Source organism: Marasmius oreades, chromosome 2 (genome assembly GCF_018924745.1).
Source record: "Marasmius oreades isolate 03SP1 chromosome 2, whole genome shotgun sequence".
NCBI lineage: Eukaryota > Fungi > Basidiomycota > Agaricomycetes > Agaricales > Marasmiaceae > Marasmius > Marasmius oreades.
Genome location: NC_057324.1, coordinates 1,737,386 through 1,754,743, shown reverse-complemented (window position 1 = coordinate 1,754,743; position 17,358 = coordinate 1,737,386). Strand labels below are relative to the sequence as shown.

Below are 17,358 nucleotides of genomic sequence, written 5' to 3'. Positions count from 1 at the left end.
GGAATCGGGCCGGAAGATCTTTAAGAAAATTTGGTCACGTACTGTCGAGCTCAAGCGATGTCCGATACTCTCAAAACGGTCCTCAATGTTCAGCTAGCCTCCGAAGCTTCCTCCACTGTAAACTTGCCCTACATTCTGCAGGTGTTAAGCCCAAACTACTTCTCTTCGTCACCTCATCTCTCAAAATGGGTTCTTCGCGTCAACTCGTTATTACATTCCAAAGATCCAGGTGCAAAATGGAGCGGACTGTGTCTTGCACGCGCTACTGCTCTAAATTGCAGGCAGTTGATGATTGAAAACGCTCAGATGTGGTTGCAGGTGGCAATACCTCTTCTTTCAGTCAGTCGAATCACATTCGTCTGTTTCGTTCAGCCCTCATTGCAATCGTTTCAAGAAAAAAGAACCTCCCCCAGTTTTGACGGCCGCGTTAAATCTCTGCAGAATTATTTTCACCTCCGCAACCGACATTCCCGAGTTCCAGAGACAAGTTTCGACCCCGAATATCCCTAAATTTCTAGCGGCACTCATTCAACATTTAGAAAACGCCAACGACGATCTGGAATTCAAGGTGCGTGCAAAGAGGTCATATCACCTCTTAGTCCATCTATTAACCCATGTTTAAGGCTTTAGTTTTGAAGACTATTACGCGCCTTGTTCCTATCTATCCCAACATACATCGAGCAAGCCATGGAGGGCTATCTGCAATCACACTCAACATGTTATTCGATGCGCCAAGCCAATCCACCAAGGTTTTGGGTGATTATGCCGCTGAATTACATGCAGTTCTACATTTGACTGGCGGAAGAGTGGGAGCAGCCACTCTATGGAGAAAGTCTATGGATGAACGACTCGCCGATGCCTGGGCCGCTTTTGGCAGGCTGAGGACGAGTTTTTCAGATGGACAAGGTAATTTCCTCTTTTCCCTCTCAGATGTTCTGCCAATTCCCTGATGCAGCTGTAGCTCCAACTCCAGATCCTACTTTGCATCCTTCTGTGTCGGTTACTCTTAATCTTGCGCGCCTTCGCTCGTCTATTGTGCTCCTCTCCCATTTGCTCAAGTAATCGATTTTTTTGGCATCTTTTTTCTTCAGCTAATTCTCGTCATATGAAAGGTCGCCGACCTCTCGACCTGTTCAGGTTCCGATCGGCCCTCTCGTCAAGTTTGCGATGACTCTACTAGCTGTTACTGTCGAAGAGCAGGTGGGACTAACCAATTTCATGTCGTCGCATTCTCATTCTCTTCTCAAAGACTGAAGATGATGTCGTCTCGTCCGTGCGTGACATGGAGATGACAGCAATTCCATCCATACGAAAACTCGCGTGCGAGTTTACCATCTGCCTTGCCAAATGGTACGTGTCAGCCTAGCTACTTTTCAGCTGGGATAAAATAAAATAAAATCACGAACCTTGTCTCAGCATTACCGACCACCTCACTCCATATCTCACTAGATTGTGCACTTACATCGCTTTTCAATTGGAACAAAGACTGAACTCGTACGTCAAGAACCTACTGCACTGTGTGAGGTCAATTGATTCACCAAAGCGGAACAGCTCGGAACGACACAGTTTTTTGGAGGCACTGAACGCGTTATTGACACGCTGTCTTCCTCTATCATCTACCGTGGTTTCTACTCGGCTGACGAGAACGGTCTTATCTATCGTGAAGGTCATACTACCCCCTCAGACCGATACAGGGCAGCCTACAGATACCCATATGGGTACTTCCACATCAAAAAGGGGAAAGAAACGGGCAAGAGGGTACGAAGGGGATGAGGTGTTTAAAACCTCAATGTCGGTCATTTGTCCGTCCCTTCTTGAAGCGAAAGTTCTACTGGAGGCATGCGATGGTAAGTGCAGTAACCTTACCAACGCTCTCTTTTTCAATCCTGCGTAGTTCTCCACACCCTTCTACGGAATCCCAATGTTTCTTCTAACATGCACTCATTGTCATGTCGTGTTGTTCTCGCCGCTATATTGAACTTACCGCGAATACCGCCCTTATTGGTATCGCCCGATGCTCAAGTTCACCGGCAACTTGTGGAAAGGCTGCAGCAACTCGCGTTGACTCTTAGCGAGGGAACAACGAGTGCAATGGGGAGAAGCCTAGGATTGGTGATGCACGCGTTATCAACCGTTGACATCGACGAAGTAAGGATTTTGTATGGATAAATTTGCTCTGCAATCCTTGACAAGTTGCGATCATTAGGATACTATGCATGGGCTAGATCTCCTTCTACATCCCCGACTACCGCCACTTCTTCGATCCCAACCTCAGGTTGAAGCTCTCTCGCTTTTCCGTAGCGAAGAAAGCGAAGAGGAAGCTGTAGAACGCCAAAGGCTAGGGTTAGAGATCCAGATACAAGACCCCTCCGAACTCGCCGCATCCAGCGGAAACGGGGATGTTGTGATGAGGGACGCACCACCACCGGAAACTATGGCTGTTTCCGGTGCTTCCACCGCTCTCCCACATCCTACAACCACGGAGCCTCCCGCTACTACTCCTGATGCCGAAATATCTTCACCGGCTCTACAAATTCCCGACATTCAAATAGGCGTGAGATCTACTGTGGTGCCGCAGCCAGGCGACAACGTCAAAATATCCGCTGTCAGCGTGAGTACGCCAGTTGCCAAACATATGGAAGCTCAGGCTCTCCGTTTACCGGTAGAGAATCAGTTGGTCAGCCAAACCCCGCAGGAACGTGAGGATGAACATATGCCTCCCATCGATATTGATTCAGACAGCGGGTCAGAGTGAGCAAGTGACTGGCCTCTCGTTACATATCACCACCCATGTTGTTTGTAGTTCTGATTCGTTTCCTTTTGGGTACAACATGTTCACTGGCATTCTCGATGTTCATATGAAAGTCGTCGTCCGATTCTTGGTTTTCGTGGTGCATCATAGTACGAGATTTTCCACTTTGAATGCGTGAAATCTACTGCCCTCGGATTTAGCGTCTGCAACTTATGTATAAATACTCTGGCAGGAAAGACCTTGTCTAGAAACGACTTTGCAACAACATTATCGGGCTCCAGCTCTGCGGCCCGTTCAAGGTGAGTCCTAGCCTCACGAAGGGTGCCATCGTTGAAGTGAAATGCTGAACCCAATACGTTGATTATGGGTCGGATGGAATCCATACATAAACGCTTACTTTGTTGTCCGTCCTCGAAGTTTTGGGCTATGTAGAAGCAAAGCAAGCCTGCATAAGTGTGCAGTACTGGATTATCTTGGTAAGGAAACGACGGTAAGTAACTGAAAGGGAACTAGACTCAATTTGCCTTCAGCTGAAATGAATCGAAGGGAAGACATACAGCTCGAGTTCGTCTAGAGCTTCCCGGTACCGCTCTAGCATGATGAGACGAAAGATCATTTCCTGCAAGATGGCTTCACGGTCTGCAGAGTTATGCAACATAAGTTCCCGAAGTAGTGCTAATTGCCTGGGTATATCCTCCTCCGCAGAGTGTTTTTCGCCGACAAGATAGATGGCGGTGGTCCACATAGATAACCACTTGATTTCTTTACATCGAGCAAGCGTCGCCCAAGCGCGTCGGGCCCTAGGAATATCGGAGCGATGCAGACATAACTGGAATATATCATAGAGCCTGCGTATGTGCACTTTGCGTGCCGTATTCGGTGCTTTTGATGAGAGTGAATCAAAGAGGAAACTTTGCTCTGTGAGATGCATCGAAGAGTTGGTACACCCAAGCGCTCATTACAGTCGTTCTCAAAAACCTTGCGCCGCGTCTTTCGCGCGTGCGAAAAATTAAAAAATTCAAAAAAATTCAAAAAATGCCTGTAAATTATTTTAATTCGCTCTACGTCTCAATTCACATCTTTTACTGCTGGAACTGCATCAGAATATCAAGTGCTACAACATACGTCCAGAAACAAGTCCGGAAATAAGTCAAAGAAATGAACAACGCTACTGAATCCGACCATGTCAGCGACGACGGTGTGCGGGCCCAACGACACTTCAGCTTGGTGAAAAGGTACTGAGATTCATATGATCAGTATAGACTGACATTCCTATATCATCCTGAGGATTTTATAGAGGATGGCGGCAAGGAAAAGCTATTTTTACGGGGCACTCTTCCGCTGAGGTACAACGTGGTAACCACAGCCCCTCGGAAACATCAATTCTGGGTTGGGATTCTGGAAAATAGGATTTAGGTCGATGGCAACAAGGGGTTCCAGAGTGATTGAGAAGATGTGTTTATTGAAAAAGAGGGAAATGGCATGAGTGAAGACTGAAGAGGAAAAACCTGTTTGACATTGAAATTTCTTAGCCCAGCTTGCAACCAGCTTGACAACAGCATAAACAGGCTACGGGTATGATATTAAGCAGCTGGAAGGGAAGTCTACGAAGCCTTAGAATAGGGAGTGATTGAGGACCTTCGCTCTCGTCTCGTCTCTGTTGAAATCTTCTGGAATTTCCCTATGTTGTGCTCATACTGCCCTGCAATTGGACGACCATACTTCGAAGATTCACTGTCAACAAATATAATCTGTTCAGCCATGTAGTTTTGAATGATGTGATCCAACCACGCACTGTCAGTGTGAAGAGCTTCATAATGCTGCAAGGCAATTTTTCCTAAGTACTTCTGATGGAGTCCAAGCTCAACAAGCTTTCGTTGGATTGTTGGTATCGATATTGACTGGCCGCCGTGCATGATTGCCAGGTAGTCCAGATTTCGTGAAGCGAAAACTGAGGGTGTCTTGCACACCAGCTGATTCAACTCGACGGATACAGCGGTTTCGAGAAATCTTGGATGTCCTTGAGGTAGTGTGAGTGCTCTGACAGCCCTATGTTTCTCTTTACTCCATCTCCACTGCTGTACACTGTCATCTGAAACACCCAGAGCATCCAACACGACATCGAGAGCCTTCTTCTAGGAGGTAGTACGATGCATGTTTCTTCATATCTGTGTTGATGTGACGGTAGACCATGACATTTCCGGGCGTTTGCGACTGAAAAAGGAATGCATATAGAGTGGAATAGAGCTACACTGAATTTACAGAGTTTTTTGAATTTCTGTGAATTTCTTTGAATTTTTTAATTTTTCGCACGCGCAAAAGACGCGGCGCAAGGTTTTTGAGAACGACTGTACATAGCACTACAGAACATGGCCACTAAGAAATTCCTTGTCGACATCCACACCCACGTTTATCTTCCACGCTATGCTTCTCTACTTAGATCTCGTTCATCTGTTCCCAAGATCATCTCCTTGAACAATCAAGAAAGACTTGTAATCCTACCAAATGAATCTACTGCTGGACGACCCGTTGGGCCCCAGTACTGGGATCGCGATGAAAAGCTCAAGTTTATGGATCGGCATGGAATTGACGTGTCGATTGTTAGGTACGTGTTGGATATGCGTATCTCTGTGACCCTGATGTCAACGTATTCAGCACCGCGAATCCGTGGCTCGACTTTCTTACTCCAACTGAAGCACAAAAAATCGCGCTAGAGCTCAACGATGACTTGGAGCAATACTGTTCGACGAGCCCTGTCATCACTGGACCTGAAAACTCAAAAGCTTTGAAGAGAATGTACGGATTCGGCCTCCTTCCGCTCGTTCCAGAGATTACAACTCGATCGCTGTTGGATGCTGTCAAACAAATCTCGGAGTCACCTCATTTGAAAGGATTGATAATGGGCACACGGGGATTAGGAAAAGGGTTGGATGACGAAGCTCTGGATCCTGTGTGGGATGCTATTGAGGCTGCTGAATTGGTCGTATTCTTGCACCCTCATTATGGCGTCGATAGCAGTGCTTGGGGAGAAAGAGACAACGGACACGTCTTGCCGCTGGCTTTAGGATTCCCCTTTGAGACAACTACAGCGAGTTAATCATATACACTTACGCCCATGCTGTTACGAATGAGACGTTACTTATAGGTTGCTACGCGGCTGATACTTTCGGGGGTGTTCGACCGCTTCCCGCGTCTCCGTCTGCTTTTGGCTCATTCAGGTGGTGCCCTTCCTCAGCTCTCTTCTCGTCTTGCATCTTGCATCGACCACGATCCGGTCGTCGCCTCGAGGCTTAAACATGACGCGCGCTTCTATCTCGGAAAACTGTTTCTGGATGCAGTTGCGTATGGTTCAGAGGAGTTGGGTTTCGTTAGTGATGTCCTTGCTCGCGCGCGTCATTACGAGAAAGGGGCACGTTACGGTTCGTCAACTACACCCAGGAGCGCAGGCAGCGATAGGATGCTTTTTGGCACCGATCATCCATTCTTCCCGCCTCTGAATTCGACTGAGAAGTGGAGAAGTGTCGTCGAGAATCTTGAAGCGATAGACAAGGTTCAGGGTTGGTCCTCGGTCGACAAGGATGCTGTCAGAGGTGGAAATGCCCTGTCGCTGTTCAATTTGGATATGAAACAGTAATTTGGTCCAGAGGATACAGTTATTTGTGTTTACGAACAGTCGGAAATGACCCGTTCTTACTTAGGCATCTGAATCTTGAGGCTGAAATCGATGTGTTGGACGGACTGGTGAACAACACTCGTGCTCAGGATATCAATATCTGAGAATAGGTCAGATCTAGTCAGTATCAGGACTGTACCTCCTCACCATTAATTGCGCGTTCTTGGAGGTTGGCTTCCGTGATGTTTCCGCTCGTCTCGAACTTGAATTTCCTCTTGCCTCTCCATTTGTCTTTCAACCTCCGGGCAACATCCACCAACTCGGTACCTTCCATATTATCGAGCATAACTACATCGGCCCCAGCCTCTATCGCTTCTTCTGCTTCTGCTTCTGTGCGGACCTCGACGTCAAGGAGAAGGCTAAAGCCTCCAACTGCACGGGCCTGTTGAATAGCAGCGGTTATCGACCCAGACGACCAAATGTGATTGTCCTTGAGCATTATCATACTCGAAAGATCGTGTCGATGAGGGTCGATCCCGCCTACGAGCATACCATATTTCTCCACAAGTCGGAAACCTAGATGTAAAGATTCAAGGGAGAACTATCGAAAGAATCCTCCATTTACAATCATACCTGGCGTGGTCTTCCGTGTTCCGGCAATTATACCTTGATATCCGTATCCAGCTGCGAGATCCTTAATTCGCTTTGACCTACATACCGTATGTAAATGAGCTCGTCTGGATAGAGACGGAACACGTACTTGGTAGCGATTCCGCTGCATCTTGCCAGCATATTCAAAGCTACTCTTTCTCCCAGAAGAAGAAGTCTGGCTTTCCCTCGTACGGTAGCAACATGTTTCACGGGCTCGAAAGTATCCCCTTCCTTAAGATGCCATTCAACTCTGGGTTACGTTGAGTCGGACACAAGCTTTTTCTGTATGAGATTTCGGAGTACATACTGGCATCCCAATTGTTCGAATACTTCCGTAAAGAACGGCACCCCAGCGAGGACGGCAGGAGATCTGCCTTTGCCTAGGAGATGTGCTTCGCGTTCCACTTCTCCGACAACGTAACCCCCATAATCAAACGACGGCGTGTCTTCAGCTAGCCATGCTGTGACCTGAGTTTTCCAGCTGGGAGGGAGAAGATGTGCAAAGGAGTTGGCGGACATTAATATTGATGGAAGTTAAGACGAAAATAGGTGTTATGTATTATATCACAATCGATATCGGTGGACCGCGGAACATCCGGGCACAGACTGGACAGGATCCCGTACTTACTACTGACCTATCTATCAGCCTAATATTGATTAATTACACACATAGCGATCACTTGAAAGCGCAACTTTAACTAGAAAACCCAAACGAACTAGAAATAGCGTCATGGAATGACAAAACCACGGCTGATTACAAGAGCTTGAGCTACTTAGCTACAGAATATTAAGACTCACAGATCTCAAACTCAACTGCTGTAATGGTATCGGGACTTTTGCCACTTGTCAACAAGTCGAATATAGGAAAAATTAAACCAGACGTGCCTTCTACGCTCGAATCAAGAAGCAACTTGTTATTGTCATCTCTCTCCGATTCTTGTAAAACTCTTCATGCTCAGCAGTCGCGCCGCAGGGAAGACATCATAAGCAGAAGTGAAGGAGATTCGAGAAAGAGAAGTACTAGCGTCGAGTCGCGTATGCAGTCAGCAAAGATCATTAGGTGCTTAGAAGATTCATTGTTGATGATACTTACTGCAAGCTACGGTATACTTCTCAACAAGGCGTCTGCGTCGGTCCACAGATCGCGTTGCTTCCAGACTCCAACGATGATAGCTATGATGACCCAACAAGAAGTCTCATCCATCTCAGAATCTTCTCCAATGATTTTCTGTGGCGAAACGGTCGCTGATCCGGTTTGCAACCCCTCCTTCTCTCGAATAAGTACTTTAAGGAGCGAAAAACAAGCCCTCGATAGATTGCGAAGCAAGCTCATGTCATCGGCTGATATAAAATCCCCAATGCGCGTTAGCAGCGCAAATATCCATTGCGCGTGTACCTGGCTTAGGCGGGGTAAAGGGGAGCCGGAGGGTCCAGATGGCTGGCCTTGAAGTTGCACATTGATCCAATGTGTGAAGTACATAAGCAGGTGTAAAGACATACTCTGGGAGACTGAATGTCAGCGATTTACACACGAGGGACCGTTATATACGTACCTCGTCCAACCGTTTCAAAATTCTGGGTGTTGGTCGCTTACATTGATAAGAGATCGTCGACGTTTCTGGTTCTCGGCCTTCATTGAATTGGGAGGTTGTAGTCTCGATCGCGTCCCGAACCCCCTCCGGTTCTGCTTCAGGTGTAAAAGCACGCATCCCCCTCCCCAATTTTCGCTGTTTTGTGTTTTTCGTTTTTTTTGAGGGATTCCAGTCCGACGTAGGCTTCCCAGCTAAGAATTCCCACCACAACGCACGTTCTTTTATGTCCGGAATAACTTTCGTAGAACCACTTTGAGGAACTTCTACATGAATAGTGGGCTGCGATAGGTTCTAGAGGAATGTTGTGAACATCGTATATATTCAAAGAGTCCAGCGTGTACCTTCCTCAAATTTTGGAATCTGGTCTCAATGAGGTTGCACCACTCCTCAGAAGGAAGTACGTAGTGGGCAGGTAAAGTGGGAGGAGGTAGTGACAAAGTTGGTTTAGTTTCTGGCTTAGCGTAGGGATTGTCTACTCGCGTTATGCGAGGAAGTCGAAGGGCATCCCGTCTAGAGTATCTTGAGTGCCAGAAGATTGAGTTTTGAGAGGAAGAAACCGAATACATACCTGACCGTGAAAAGATATTCCATCCCATCCTGCGGTATGCCGTCGTAATTTCCAGGCAAGTTGGCTACTGGGAGTATTTGCTTTCCAAACGAAGGTTCCTCGTGGTCGGAGTCTTCCTCTTCATCTCTCTTGCGTTTGCGGAGACCAGTGAACATGGTATGAGACCAATATGAGACCAATCGACTCCGAATAGAAGTCAAAGCTTACCATCAGTTCTTCTCACACTTCTCCTCGGGCCTGCCCCGATGGCAGATGATGACCTCGTCAACACGGAGGCCCTTCAGGCTCAGATTGACCTCTCAATGTCATTCATGCACGGGCTGGTTTCTTCATGGATCAAACCCACTTCCAAAAATCTTCCAAAATCGAAGGACAACATCCTCGAAAATGAATTGAGGGAATCACTGCGAAAGCCACCTAGGTGAGCGATAATTTGGTTCAAGTATCCATTAATAGTTAATATCAAGTTAAAGACTGGGCGTTGGTGCATCTATACCAGATGCTAACGAATTGATTTCACGAGATGCAGCTCGGCTTAAAGGTCAATTTGTTGGGAAACGCAAACGCGACGAAGACGAAGATCTATGCAAAACGCCCTCTCAACAGCTATCCGATGAGGATAACGAGGAGAGCAGATCCGGTGCGATAAAAAGGAAGACGAAAACCGATACGTTATGTGCAAAAATTCCCTGGCAAGCACCACCCTCCTTCCGTGCACCCTCCATTATCATCGAGCGAGAAACCCACCCCTCCGTCAACAAGGCCAAGGTAGGGGTGGACACACCAGGCCTCGCTAACACTTCTAGAAAACCTATGGCCAAGGATCCTAGTCCCGATATTGTTGTCCCTTCCCGGAGCGGAGAGGGCACGCAAAGGACTCAGGGTGAGTCTCAAAGTTTCAATGAACCACTTTACCCAACTAAACGAAAACAGTTGATACGCCGGCTTCTCCCATCAATCGTGTCTCCCGACTTAGTCCCACAACTCCGTTACTAAATCTGGGTGGCCCTGTCGCTGAGCAAAGCTCTGAGGATGACGAACTCCATCCTCACTCTCCCTCGAAGAAGAAACGGAAGAGACGCAAAAAGAAAAAATCTTTTCAAACTCAGGCAACACCTTGATCTTTAGGTGTTCTCCCGCAAATGTGGGAAAGATTCTGGAGAAGTCGTTCTCATGTAGACGTCGAAGGAACGGTAAATTCAGCTGTTTGATATAACTTGCAGCTGCTGATTCGCCGCGTTGGGTTCGGAATCGGATCCAATCTCAAAAGTGGTAAATATTCATTCATAGTCATAATTTATCAAGGTAGCAATTCTAGTACATGTCAATCCTTCCGGCGATAAAGAGAAATAAAATGAGTAAATACAGAATAAGGACGACCTATCCATCCAGTGATAAAGAGAAGTAAAATGAGTAAATGAAACCCTTGAATAAACCTATCGTCTAATGCTGGGTCTACCATGCCCACGACCAGAATGACCCCGTGAAGAGTATCCACGCCTGAGAGTATCCTTTCGGGCAGGCGGACGGCGTTGTGAGTCTCTACGAGGAGCTGGTCCAACAGCCCTTCGGCTTGAGTGATTAGAGCGATGCAAAGTAGGACGCTCTCGAGACAACTTGGTATTGGAACGGCGAGGCCTCTGTCTGTGGGCGGCTCGGAAAATGGAGAAGAAACCTCTCGAGCGAGATGGTCTGGAACGCCTAGCTTCATTCTCCTTTCTGAATGCCTGACATTTCGCTGCAGCCCTCATTTCCCTTATGCCCTTGTTGAAATTGAGTAGTCAGCGTCGGGTATGCACTTTTTGGATCAGAACTAACCCTGGTTCTCAAATCTTCGTCTCCTAACAGGGTTCCACGCATCTTGGCGAGCCATCCATGCATCACAGACGGCAGAGGTACTTTGCGGCGAGTACCGTCATGGTGGAACTATAGAAGATGTCAGCATTAATCGAGTCAGATCGCCTGGTTCCAGCTCACATATGCATCTGAAGTCCACTCGATCTTCATCAGCGTTGGAAGGAAAACGAAAGAAATGAAGGAAACAAGGTTGTCAAGAGGCTGCTAATAAGGATTTATTCAAGTCAGAAGCATGTTTGCCACGCTTAAGCTTGCGGCTTGGTCACAACGTGGCGTGGTAGTCCGACACCGAGTCGGCAGTTGCTCTGAGAGAGGGTTCCCTGCAACTGGTAGGGTGCCGCGAGACGTTGGAACCGTAGGCTGCTGAACCGACAACGAAGGATAGTATGTAAGTACTACATTAATGAAACTGCCCTCTTTCTCGTCGAATTGCAAGCTTTCCGGCTGGACATACTCGATTCCATTGGTACCGGATACCGGCACCACCGTCGAGCTACCTGCCACCACAAGCGTATGTTTGGAATATCGCCTCCAAAACCCACGTAGACCCACCGTAAGGTGAAGACGCACTCCCGACGTTCAACTGGTACAGGTATAACTGAAAGAGATTTTCCTGACATGAAATATCCCAACTAGGAAAGCACGTGGCGGAAAGCAGTGTTCAACGTCACTTTTTGTGGCACCGCCATCCTCTCACCGACTGAAATTCCGACCTAGCACACCGCCATAATAAATCTGCTTTCCCCCCTGTTCTCCTCCATGGCTCAAGCTACCGGTCACTCTCCTTACCGAACCATAATTCCATTGTGGAGAAACAGCCATCTTCGTTAGTACAAGAAGACGAGCGGACGAGAGGTAGGTTCAGCGACTTGTTCAGCGATTTCCCAAATTCTGAGCTTCAACATGGGTAACTGGAAGAATATCAACGCTGTGATACCAGACAGGCTCTATTTAGGAAAGTGAGTGGCGCACAAACCTTCTATGAATGCAAAATGGTAACATTTACTACCTAGCATCATGGCGGCCCGTTCAACTCGTTCGTTGACGGAGCGTCGCATCACTCACATCATTTCTGTTTGCCCAGATCCCATACCTGCTGAACTCCCTGAGTCTGGAATACGTCATATGCGAATTCCTGTCGAGGATGTTGACTATGCGGATCTTTTGATACACCTCCCGTCTGCCGTCCGTTTCATTCACGAAGCCATGAGAAGTGGTGGGGTTGTCCTCGTCCACTGTGTCCAGGGGATTTCTCGGAGTGCCGCCGTTGTTGCTGCTTATAGTAAGCTCTCTGTGTCCACCTATGCGGAAAGTTGTGTTGAACGGGAACCTAGTAATGTGGTCCAGCAGGGTGAACGCTACCCAGGCCCTAGAGATCGTTAGAAGAGGTACTTTTCCCCCTACAAGTGCTCCCCGGGGAATTTCGCTAACGATTGAGTGACACCTTCACCAGCCCGCGATCAGATATGGCCGAATCCAGGCTTCCAAGAACAACTCGTTCTGTTTGAGCTCTGTGACTATGCCCCCTCTCCATCGAACGGGATCTACGCCAGTTGGAGATCAAAATTGGAGCGTCGCATTGCCGCTGGAGGATTGCGATAAGTCCCTCGTCGACAATAAAATTCCTTTTGTGTATCTTGTTCCTTCCCCAGTTCAAATTTCCTTTTAACACTTTGTAATGCATACCTACATACGTTAGCTTTCTATCGGTGTACACTTTCCCTCTGTGTATCTTAATTTCTAGACGCGGCGGTAGCTGGCTGACTGCTTCAATTCTCAGATCTTAGTGACCGGAACGTGACCTCGACTAGTAGTTATGTCTTCGCTCCCGACCAGTTGTAGTAGTGCGGGTTCGAAGTGGTGATGGGTGATATACAGTGACAGTGGTACAACGGCGAGTACTATCATCCTCTTGCCCTGTCCTGGTATTCCGGAATTCCGATTGAAAAGCTGTTAAGTTCCTCCGAGTCATATCTACATCCTTGGACCAACAGTGCAGGAGAACACGTTTTCTTCCACGTATCAGAACGTGTACTTCTGCAAGTTGAATATGTATATAAGTCCTCAGCACGAAGTATGCCACTTGTATACCAATCCTTCATTTTTATATCCTTCCTGCAGCACGTGACCTTGAGCCACTACAATTTGTACAGATTTGTACTCGCGGAAGCCACGTCTGAGTGGCAGTGACACAGCGTCACGCGTCCTCTCTCCACTTCAACGCTTCACATATTTTCTTCCTCGTTTTTCTATTTTCACTATGGGTATGCTTTTCTCGCACATGCTTGAAAGGGTCCTTGGCAAGAAGGAGATGCGTATGTATCTTTTTTTCGCTGCTATCACTCAGAGCTGATGTCATCGTTGGATAGGAATCCTTATGGTGTGTCCTCACAGATCCTGAACGAATTCCATTTTCTTATATCCTTTTCACCTTTAGGTCGGTCTCGATGCCGCTGGTAAGACCACCATACTTTATAAGCTTAAGCTCGGGGAAATCGTTACGACTATTCCGACAATTGGTATGTGCCCATCCAAGATACTCCGTCTCACTATTCTGAAATATATGAAGGTTTCAACGTCGAAACTGTCGAATACAAGAACATTTCCTTCACCGTGTGGGACGTCGGAGGTCAGGACAAGATCCGACCACTCTGGAGGCATTGTACGTCGTGAATCTGTCCACTACTGGCAGCTTCTTATGACTTGGTCTAGATTTCCAAAATACTCAGGGCATCATTTTCGTCGTTGACTCTAATGATAGAGAACGTGTGTCTGAGGCAAGGGAGGAATTGCAGAGGATGCTAAACGAAGACGAGCTCCGTGACGCACTTTTGCTCGTCTTCGCCAATAAACAGGATCTACCGAACGCTATGAATGCCGCCGAGATCACTGATAAGCTTGGACTACATGGATTGAGACAAAGAACTTGGTACATTCAGGTATGCGCTTGTTTCGTGTGGTACTATGCTTGGCTAATTTGCTCCAGGCTGCATGCGCCACCTCCGGGGACGGTCTTTACGAGGGACTCGAATGGATGAGCACAAATGTCAGCTCACGTAAAGCCTGATTAGTACACGACCTTGCACGACCCCCGAAAACGCACATCTCCCTTTTCCTTCTATCGTAGCTGCTTTTTTATCTCGGCTGTTTCCATATCATACGTTGATCGGTTCTCTACCATTCGGTGTACCTTGTAGGTGGACGAAGCTCAGTAGGGCTGTTTAGATCTCCTAATCGAGCATTCCATATTCCTACACTATCGGTAAATGGCGGGTATAATCCTCGAATGTAAATAGTAACGTTGTCGTCAGCGGCCCTCTCCAGGCAAGAATCTGAGGCTGCCAACGGCATCGGCCTCTTTCCGTCTTCGTTCTCCCAGCTCTCGACTGGAAGCGTCCCGGCGAGATGTTCCGTATTTGGCCAGCTTGTCGAGGAGTGCTGCAAGCCATTTGTATTTGACTGTAACGTATGACGTGTGACGGTTTGCGGGTACTAAATACTCTTGAACTGTATTGTTCAACACGATGGAAGTAGTCTGGTGAATTAACAAACAACGTTAGACACACTCAATCTGAATAGAATAAATCACACAAACCATACGAAGCTCAATGAACACCGTCGATAAATGCGACATTCCGACGGTACGAAGTTGATCCTCAATGAAATCGACGTCCACCAATACGTTGGATATCGCATTTTCGTTCAGCATAGGTATATTTTTCCCGACGAGGAAATCCTGCACTGACGTTTAACCGACAAGCTAGTGAACGAATTGTGCAACATGCGTACCATCAAACACTCTGCGATATAAGATACAGAGCCTTTATAAATTTCGTCCTTGTAAGTTTCCTTGACGTCCAGACTATCCACCACAGTCGTGAGCCAGTTGACGAGCTCGATAAGATACATGCTGGGCGCATGGTCACGGCTGGACGGTGTCCAGTCGTATTCTGAAGGCTCAAAGAAATCGTTCAGCTTCGACTGAATCAAAGAATTTATCCGGGAGAGAGCTCGACTGAGAATGGTTTCAAAAGACGAACATGCATTGAGTCGAATAGTTCCGCCTCTCTGCGCCGTTCTGAATCATGAAGAAGTCAGCTTTGGCAGAATGAAGACCATGTCCAATTACCGGAGGTTCGTCAGCGACCGCTCGAGCTCAGTGCAGGTTGTCTGGAAGTATTCAACGTTCGTCACGAGTTGTGCAATTTGAGATAGATTGGGGATTGCGCCTAGACGCTGGTTGATGGCTCCGCTGATGTGATTGATCAGAAGGCGGTCTAGAGACTAAGGGGAAACAAAGTTCAGGAATTTCTGTGATGGAGGTGGATTGGTACCTTGCTCAATAGCTCATCAATATTACGATGGTGTTGAGAAACTCCCTCGACGAAGGCATAAAATTTCTGTATGAACCCCCGAACCTGGTGAACAATATTAGAATTAGCCGGGGGTCGATTAATAAGACTCGACAAAACGAACATCCTCACAACACAGATAGAATGTTTGAGACCACGGTAAGTTTTGGGGTAACGCAGCTCTGTAGGAGAGTGTAAGAATTAAGGGTCACAAACATAATCTCCGAGTGCCTACTGCTGTAGCTCTTGTTTTTTATTTCGACTAAGGAACACAACGTCCAGAACGGTGTTGATCTCCTGTTCGGATTGTACTAGCATCGGCAAGTAATCATCCTGCTGTATGATCTGTTGACCACTATATCAATTAGTGGCCAGCAATCTCCTGCGGGTACACGTACGCCATCGAATCGACGACTGAACTGTGACTCAAGCAGTTGAGTGTACTTTTCGAAGAGTACGATTATGAAAGAATGAAGGGTAGTTGTGGAATAGAGAGGGGACTATAACGAGATTTAGTCGCAGAAAAGAAAAGGCTACGAAAAGAGACTCACCTCCAGTGACATTATGAAACCAATAAGGCACTCCTTCACTCGCAAGAAGGAGTCCGGGGCGGTCTCATTTGCGAGTGCACTCCCGATAGAGCTAGTGAGCCGAGCAACAACCCCCTCCCATAACTCTTCGACCTCACGTTCAGACCTAAACGTGCCGGTTGTTTCGAGCACATGAGTTTCAACAATGAAGAAACCGGAGATCTGCTCTGTTATTGACGGGAGAGACCCTAGCGGAAGGGGTGCAGGGAGAATGAGGTCGGATTGAGCCTGTAAGCAAACGATTTGAGTTTGAAGTCGATCAGGTGCAAGGACCGACTCTACCTTTCTGTCAGCTTGGTACGATTTCTGTAGCTCTCCAAGGGATTCTAGTGCGGTGTATATGTGAATGCACTGGTACAGCGGCTTGAAATCGACCTTGAGCTGCTCGTTGTCGAAAATGTTGACTTTTGGGGAGCTCAGGGAATGTGTAAGCAAATAAGAGAGGAAGAAATACTCACACTCCGTCCTTTCATAAGTGACAAGCTCTACAGCACTTCCAACTCGGCTCATGCGTAGTAACGGATCCTTTTCTCTTCGCGTCCTCCAGCGACGGGTTCGAATTTCCATCGCTTCCAGAGCGAGCTTCCCCACTTCGCCACTATTATTCCGTATCTCAAGCAACCACTGCTTCATCGACGCCGTCACTGCATTTTTAACTTGAGTACGCAAAGAGGGCAAGGAGGAAAGTAAGTGTTGATAAAAAGGTGTTTGCGACAAGGATGTCTGGGGAAGGTTTTGAACATCATCTAGGGACTAAAAACGGATATGCATTGGCATTAATAGAAAACAAGGATGTTGCAGACGGACCCTAAGAGCACTCCAGTATTTTCCCTCTTGGATCATCTCTCCCACCCGATGAACCACGTCCAGGACACGCAGACAAGCCTGTAGTGTATCGATAGCTTCATCGAGATTGGAAGCGGTCTTCCTGGACTGCAAAAGGTTGCGTTTCTTTTCAACGAGACCTCTACCTAACTGCGACACGCTGGAATCCAAGGTAGCAATATTTTCCTTCATTCTCTCCGTATAAGACTTGACCGTAAAAAGAGTTGAGACCGAAGCAATGAATTCTTGATAATTCTCGCCACATATTTTCTCAATTTCCGCATCTTTGGACTGCATGAGGTCCTGAATTGTTCGGAGATAGGCTTCCTGTTGTTTGTTGGCATGAATTTGCTTGATGATGGGACCCAACTGCTCGAGGTTTTCTGAAGAAGAGGACTGATCTAGGAGATGTATTTGCTGAAGCTGCTGGTCGATACTCTCCTGAGTAAATTGTGTACGTTTCCGAGGGGGCATTGCAGAATCTTGTAGGGGGTTGGTAAGTTAGATCTGGTTGAGTCCTGGCGGGTTTCCATCGACACACGTGCACGAGCGCTTACC

General features: G+C 47.3%; 10 protein-coding genes across 10 annotated transcripts; 5 read left to right on the top strand and 5 right to left on the bottom strand.

Annotated features, from left to right (window-relative positions):
- Positions 1–57: 57 nt before the first annotated feature.
- Positions 58–3,230, top strand: E1B28_004173 (uncharacterized protein; the record flags this gene model as incomplete). The annotated part of the gene is made up of 11 exons (XM_043148631.1): positions 58–339; positions 395–568; positions 624–906; positions 962–1,058; positions 1,113–1,200; positions 1,250–1,350; positions 1,417–1,494; positions 1,552–1,847; positions 1,895–2,148; positions 2,207–2,901; positions 2,953–3,230. 10 exons carry the CDS (start codon positions 58–60, stop codon positions 2,753–2,755), a joined length of 2,202 nt encoding a protein of 733 aa, XP_043013231.1. The 3' UTR covers positions 2,756–2,901; positions 2,953–3,230.
- Positions 2,154–3,710, bottom strand: E1B28_004172 (uncharacterized protein). Its single transcript, XM_043148630.1, has 4 exons — positions 3,310–3,710; positions 3,150–3,250; positions 2,992–3,095; positions 2,154–2,933 (listed from the first exon to the last, which is right to left on the bottom strand). Exons 1-4 carry the CDS (start codon positions 3,681–3,683, stop codon positions 2,775–2,777), a joined length of 738 nt encoding a protein of 245 aa, XP_043013230.1. The 5' UTR covers positions 3,684–3,710; the 3' UTR covers positions 2,154–2,774.
- Positions 3,711–5,101: 1,391 nt separating this feature from the next.
- On the top strand, positions 5,102–6,386 carry E1B28_004171 (uncharacterized protein; the record flags this gene model as incomplete). Its single annotated transcript, XM_043148629.1, has 3 exons — positions 5,102–5,357; positions 5,408–5,840; positions 5,898–6,386. The coding sequence occupies exons 1-3, from the start codon at positions 5,122–5,124 to the stop codon at positions 6,384–6,386; spliced, it is 1,158 nt and encodes a 385-aa protein (XP_043013229.1). The 5' UTR covers positions 5,102–5,121.
- On the bottom strand, positions 6,331–7,561 carry E1B28_004170 (uncharacterized protein). The gene is made up of 5 exons (XM_043148628.1): positions 7,324–7,561; positions 7,126–7,266; positions 6,999–7,075; positions 6,573–6,941; positions 6,331–6,525 (listed from the first exon to the last, which is right to left on the bottom strand). Exons 1-5 carry the CDS (start codon positions 7,533–7,535, stop codon positions 6,443–6,445), a joined length of 882 nt encoding a protein of 293 aa, XP_043013228.1. The 5' UTR covers positions 7,536–7,561; the 3' UTR covers positions 6,331–6,442.
- A 138-nt stretch (positions 7,562–7,699) lies between these two features.
- On the bottom strand, positions 7,700–9,377 carry E1B28_004169 (uncharacterized protein). The gene is made up of 6 exons (XM_043148627.1): positions 9,177–9,377; positions 8,950–9,118; positions 8,570–8,899; positions 8,110–8,517; positions 7,902–8,036; positions 7,700–7,849 (listed from the first exon to the last, which is right to left on the bottom strand). Exons 1-4 carry the CDS (start codon positions 9,329–9,331, stop codon positions 8,116–8,118), a joined length of 1,056 nt encoding a protein of 351 aa, XP_043013227.1. The 5' UTR covers positions 9,332–9,377; the 3' UTR covers positions 7,700–7,849; positions 7,902–8,036; positions 8,110–8,115.
- A 30-nt stretch (positions 9,378–9,407) lies between these two features.
- E1B28_004168 (uncharacterized protein) lies at positions 9,408–10,424 on the top strand. Its single transcript, XM_043148626.1, has 3 exons — positions 9,408–9,597; positions 9,650–10,059; positions 10,110–10,424. The coding sequence occupies exons 1-3, from the start codon at positions 9,422–9,424 to the stop codon at positions 10,295–10,297; spliced, it is 774 nt and encodes a 257-aa protein (XP_043013226.1). The 5' UTR covers positions 9,408–9,421; the 3' UTR covers positions 10,298–10,424.
- Positions 10,425–10,612: 188 nt separating this feature from the next.
- E1B28_004167 (uncharacterized protein) lies at positions 10,613–11,635 on the bottom strand (the record flags this gene model as incomplete). The annotated part of the gene is made up of 3 exons (XM_043148625.1): positions 11,154–11,635; positions 10,995–11,102; positions 10,613–10,939 (listed from the first exon to the last, which is right to left on the bottom strand). The coding sequence occupies exons 1-3, from the start codon at positions 11,181–11,183 to the stop codon at positions 10,613–10,615; spliced, it is 465 nt and encodes a 154-aa protein (XP_043013225.1). The 5' UTR covers positions 11,184–11,635.
- A 50-nt stretch (positions 11,636–11,685) lies between these two features.
- On the top strand, positions 11,686–13,001 carry E1B28_004166 (uncharacterized protein). The gene is made up of 5 exons (XM_043148624.1): positions 11,686–11,888; positions 11,952–11,992; positions 12,047–12,315; positions 12,368–12,421; positions 12,487–13,001. Exons 3-5 carry the CDS (start codon positions 12,051–12,053, stop codon positions 12,633–12,635), a joined length of 468 nt encoding a protein of 155 aa, XP_043013224.1. The 5' UTR covers positions 11,686–11,888; positions 11,952–11,992; positions 12,047–12,050; the 3' UTR covers positions 12,636–13,001.
- Positions 13,002–13,293: 292 nt separating this feature from the next.
- On the top strand, positions 13,294–14,136 carry E1B28_004165 (uncharacterized protein; the record flags this gene model as incomplete). Its single annotated transcript, XM_043148623.1, has 6 exons — positions 13,294–13,348; positions 13,403–13,413; positions 13,471–13,552; positions 13,603–13,695; positions 13,746–13,972; positions 14,020–14,136. The coding sequence occupies 6 exons, from the start codon at positions 13,294–13,296 to the stop codon at positions 14,098–14,100; spliced, it is 549 nt and encodes a 182-aa protein (XP_043013223.1). The 3' UTR covers positions 14,101–14,136.
- Positions 14,137–14,340: 204 nt separating this feature from the next.
- Positions 14,341–17,332, bottom strand: E1B28_004164 (uncharacterized protein; the record flags this gene model as incomplete). Its single annotated transcript, XM_043148622.1, has 12 exons — positions 16,783–17,332; positions 16,434–16,728; positions 16,258–16,379; positions 15,937–16,203; positions 15,784–15,885; positions 15,621–15,730; positions 15,510–15,567; positions 15,368–15,451; positions 15,163–15,317; positions 14,823–15,111; positions 14,629–14,769; positions 14,341–14,568 (listed from the first exon to the last, which is right to left on the bottom strand). The coding sequence occupies exons 1-12, from the start codon at positions 17,272–17,274 to the stop codon at positions 14,341–14,343; spliced, it is 2,343 nt and encodes a 780-aa protein (XP_043013222.1). The 5' UTR covers positions 17,275–17,332.
- Between the last annotated feature and the right edge of the window lie 26 nt (positions 17,333–17,358).

Coding starts and splice junctions, on each gene's coding strand:
- E1B28_004172 (XM_043148630.1), bottom strand. CDS start 3,683: ATGCATCTCACAGAGCAAAGTTTCCTCTTTGATTCACTCTCATCAAAA. Junction 3,251..3,309: donor GCTCTAGACGAACTCGAGCT/GTATGTCTTCCC, acceptor GTTCCCTTTCAG/TTACTTACCGTCGTTTCCTT. Junction 2,934..2,991: donor CAAAGTCGTTTCTAGACAAG/GTCTTTCCTGCC, acceptor CGAGGGCAGTAG/ATTTCACGCATTCAAAGTGG.
- E1B28_004170 (XM_043148628.1), bottom strand. CDS start 7,535: ATGTCCGCCAACTCCTTTGCACATCTTCTCCCTCCCAGCTGGAAAACT. Junction 7,076..7,125: donor TGCAGCGGAATCGCTACCAA/GTACGTGTTCCG, acceptor TACGGTATGTAG/GTCAAAGCGAATTAAGGATC. Junction 6,526..6,572: donor CCAAGAACGCGCAATTAATG/GTGAGGAGGTAC, acceptor ACCTATTCTCAG/ATATTGATATCCTGAGCACG.
- E1B28_004169 (XM_043148627.1), bottom strand. CDS start 9,331: ATGTTCACTGGTCTCCGCAAACGCAAGAGAGATGAAGAGGAAGACTCC. Junction 9,119..9,176: donor GAATATCTTTTCACGGTCAG/GTATGTATTCGG, acceptor AAGATACTCTAG/ACGGGATGCCCTTCGACTTC. Junction 8,518..8,569: donor TTTTGAAACGGTTGGACGAG/GTACGTATATAA, acceptor TCAGTCTCCCAG/AGTATGTCTTTACACCTGCT.
- E1B28_004168 (XM_043148626.1), top strand. CDS start 9,422: ATGGCAGATGATGACCTCGTCAACACGGAGGCCCTTCAGGCTCAGATT. Junction 9,598..9,649: donor TCACTGCGAAAGCCACCTAG/GTGAGCGATAAT, acceptor ATCAAGTTAAAG/ACTGGGCGTTGGTGCATCTA. Junction 10,060..10,109: donor GGGCACGCAAAGGACTCAGG/GTGAGTCTCAAA, acceptor AAACGAAAACAG/TTGATACGCCGGCTTCTCCC.
- E1B28_004166 (XM_043148624.1), top strand. CDS start 12,051: ATGGCGGCCCGTTCAACTCGTTCGTTGACGGAGCGTCGCATCACTCAC. Junction 12,316..12,367: donor CGCCGTTGTTGCTGCTTATA/GTAAGCTCTCTG, acceptor ACGGGAACCTAG/TAATGTGGTCCAGCAGGGTG. Junction 12,422..12,486: donor CCTAGAGATCGTTAGAAGAG/GTACTTTTCCCC, acceptor CACCTTCACCAG/CCCGCGATCAGATATGGCCG.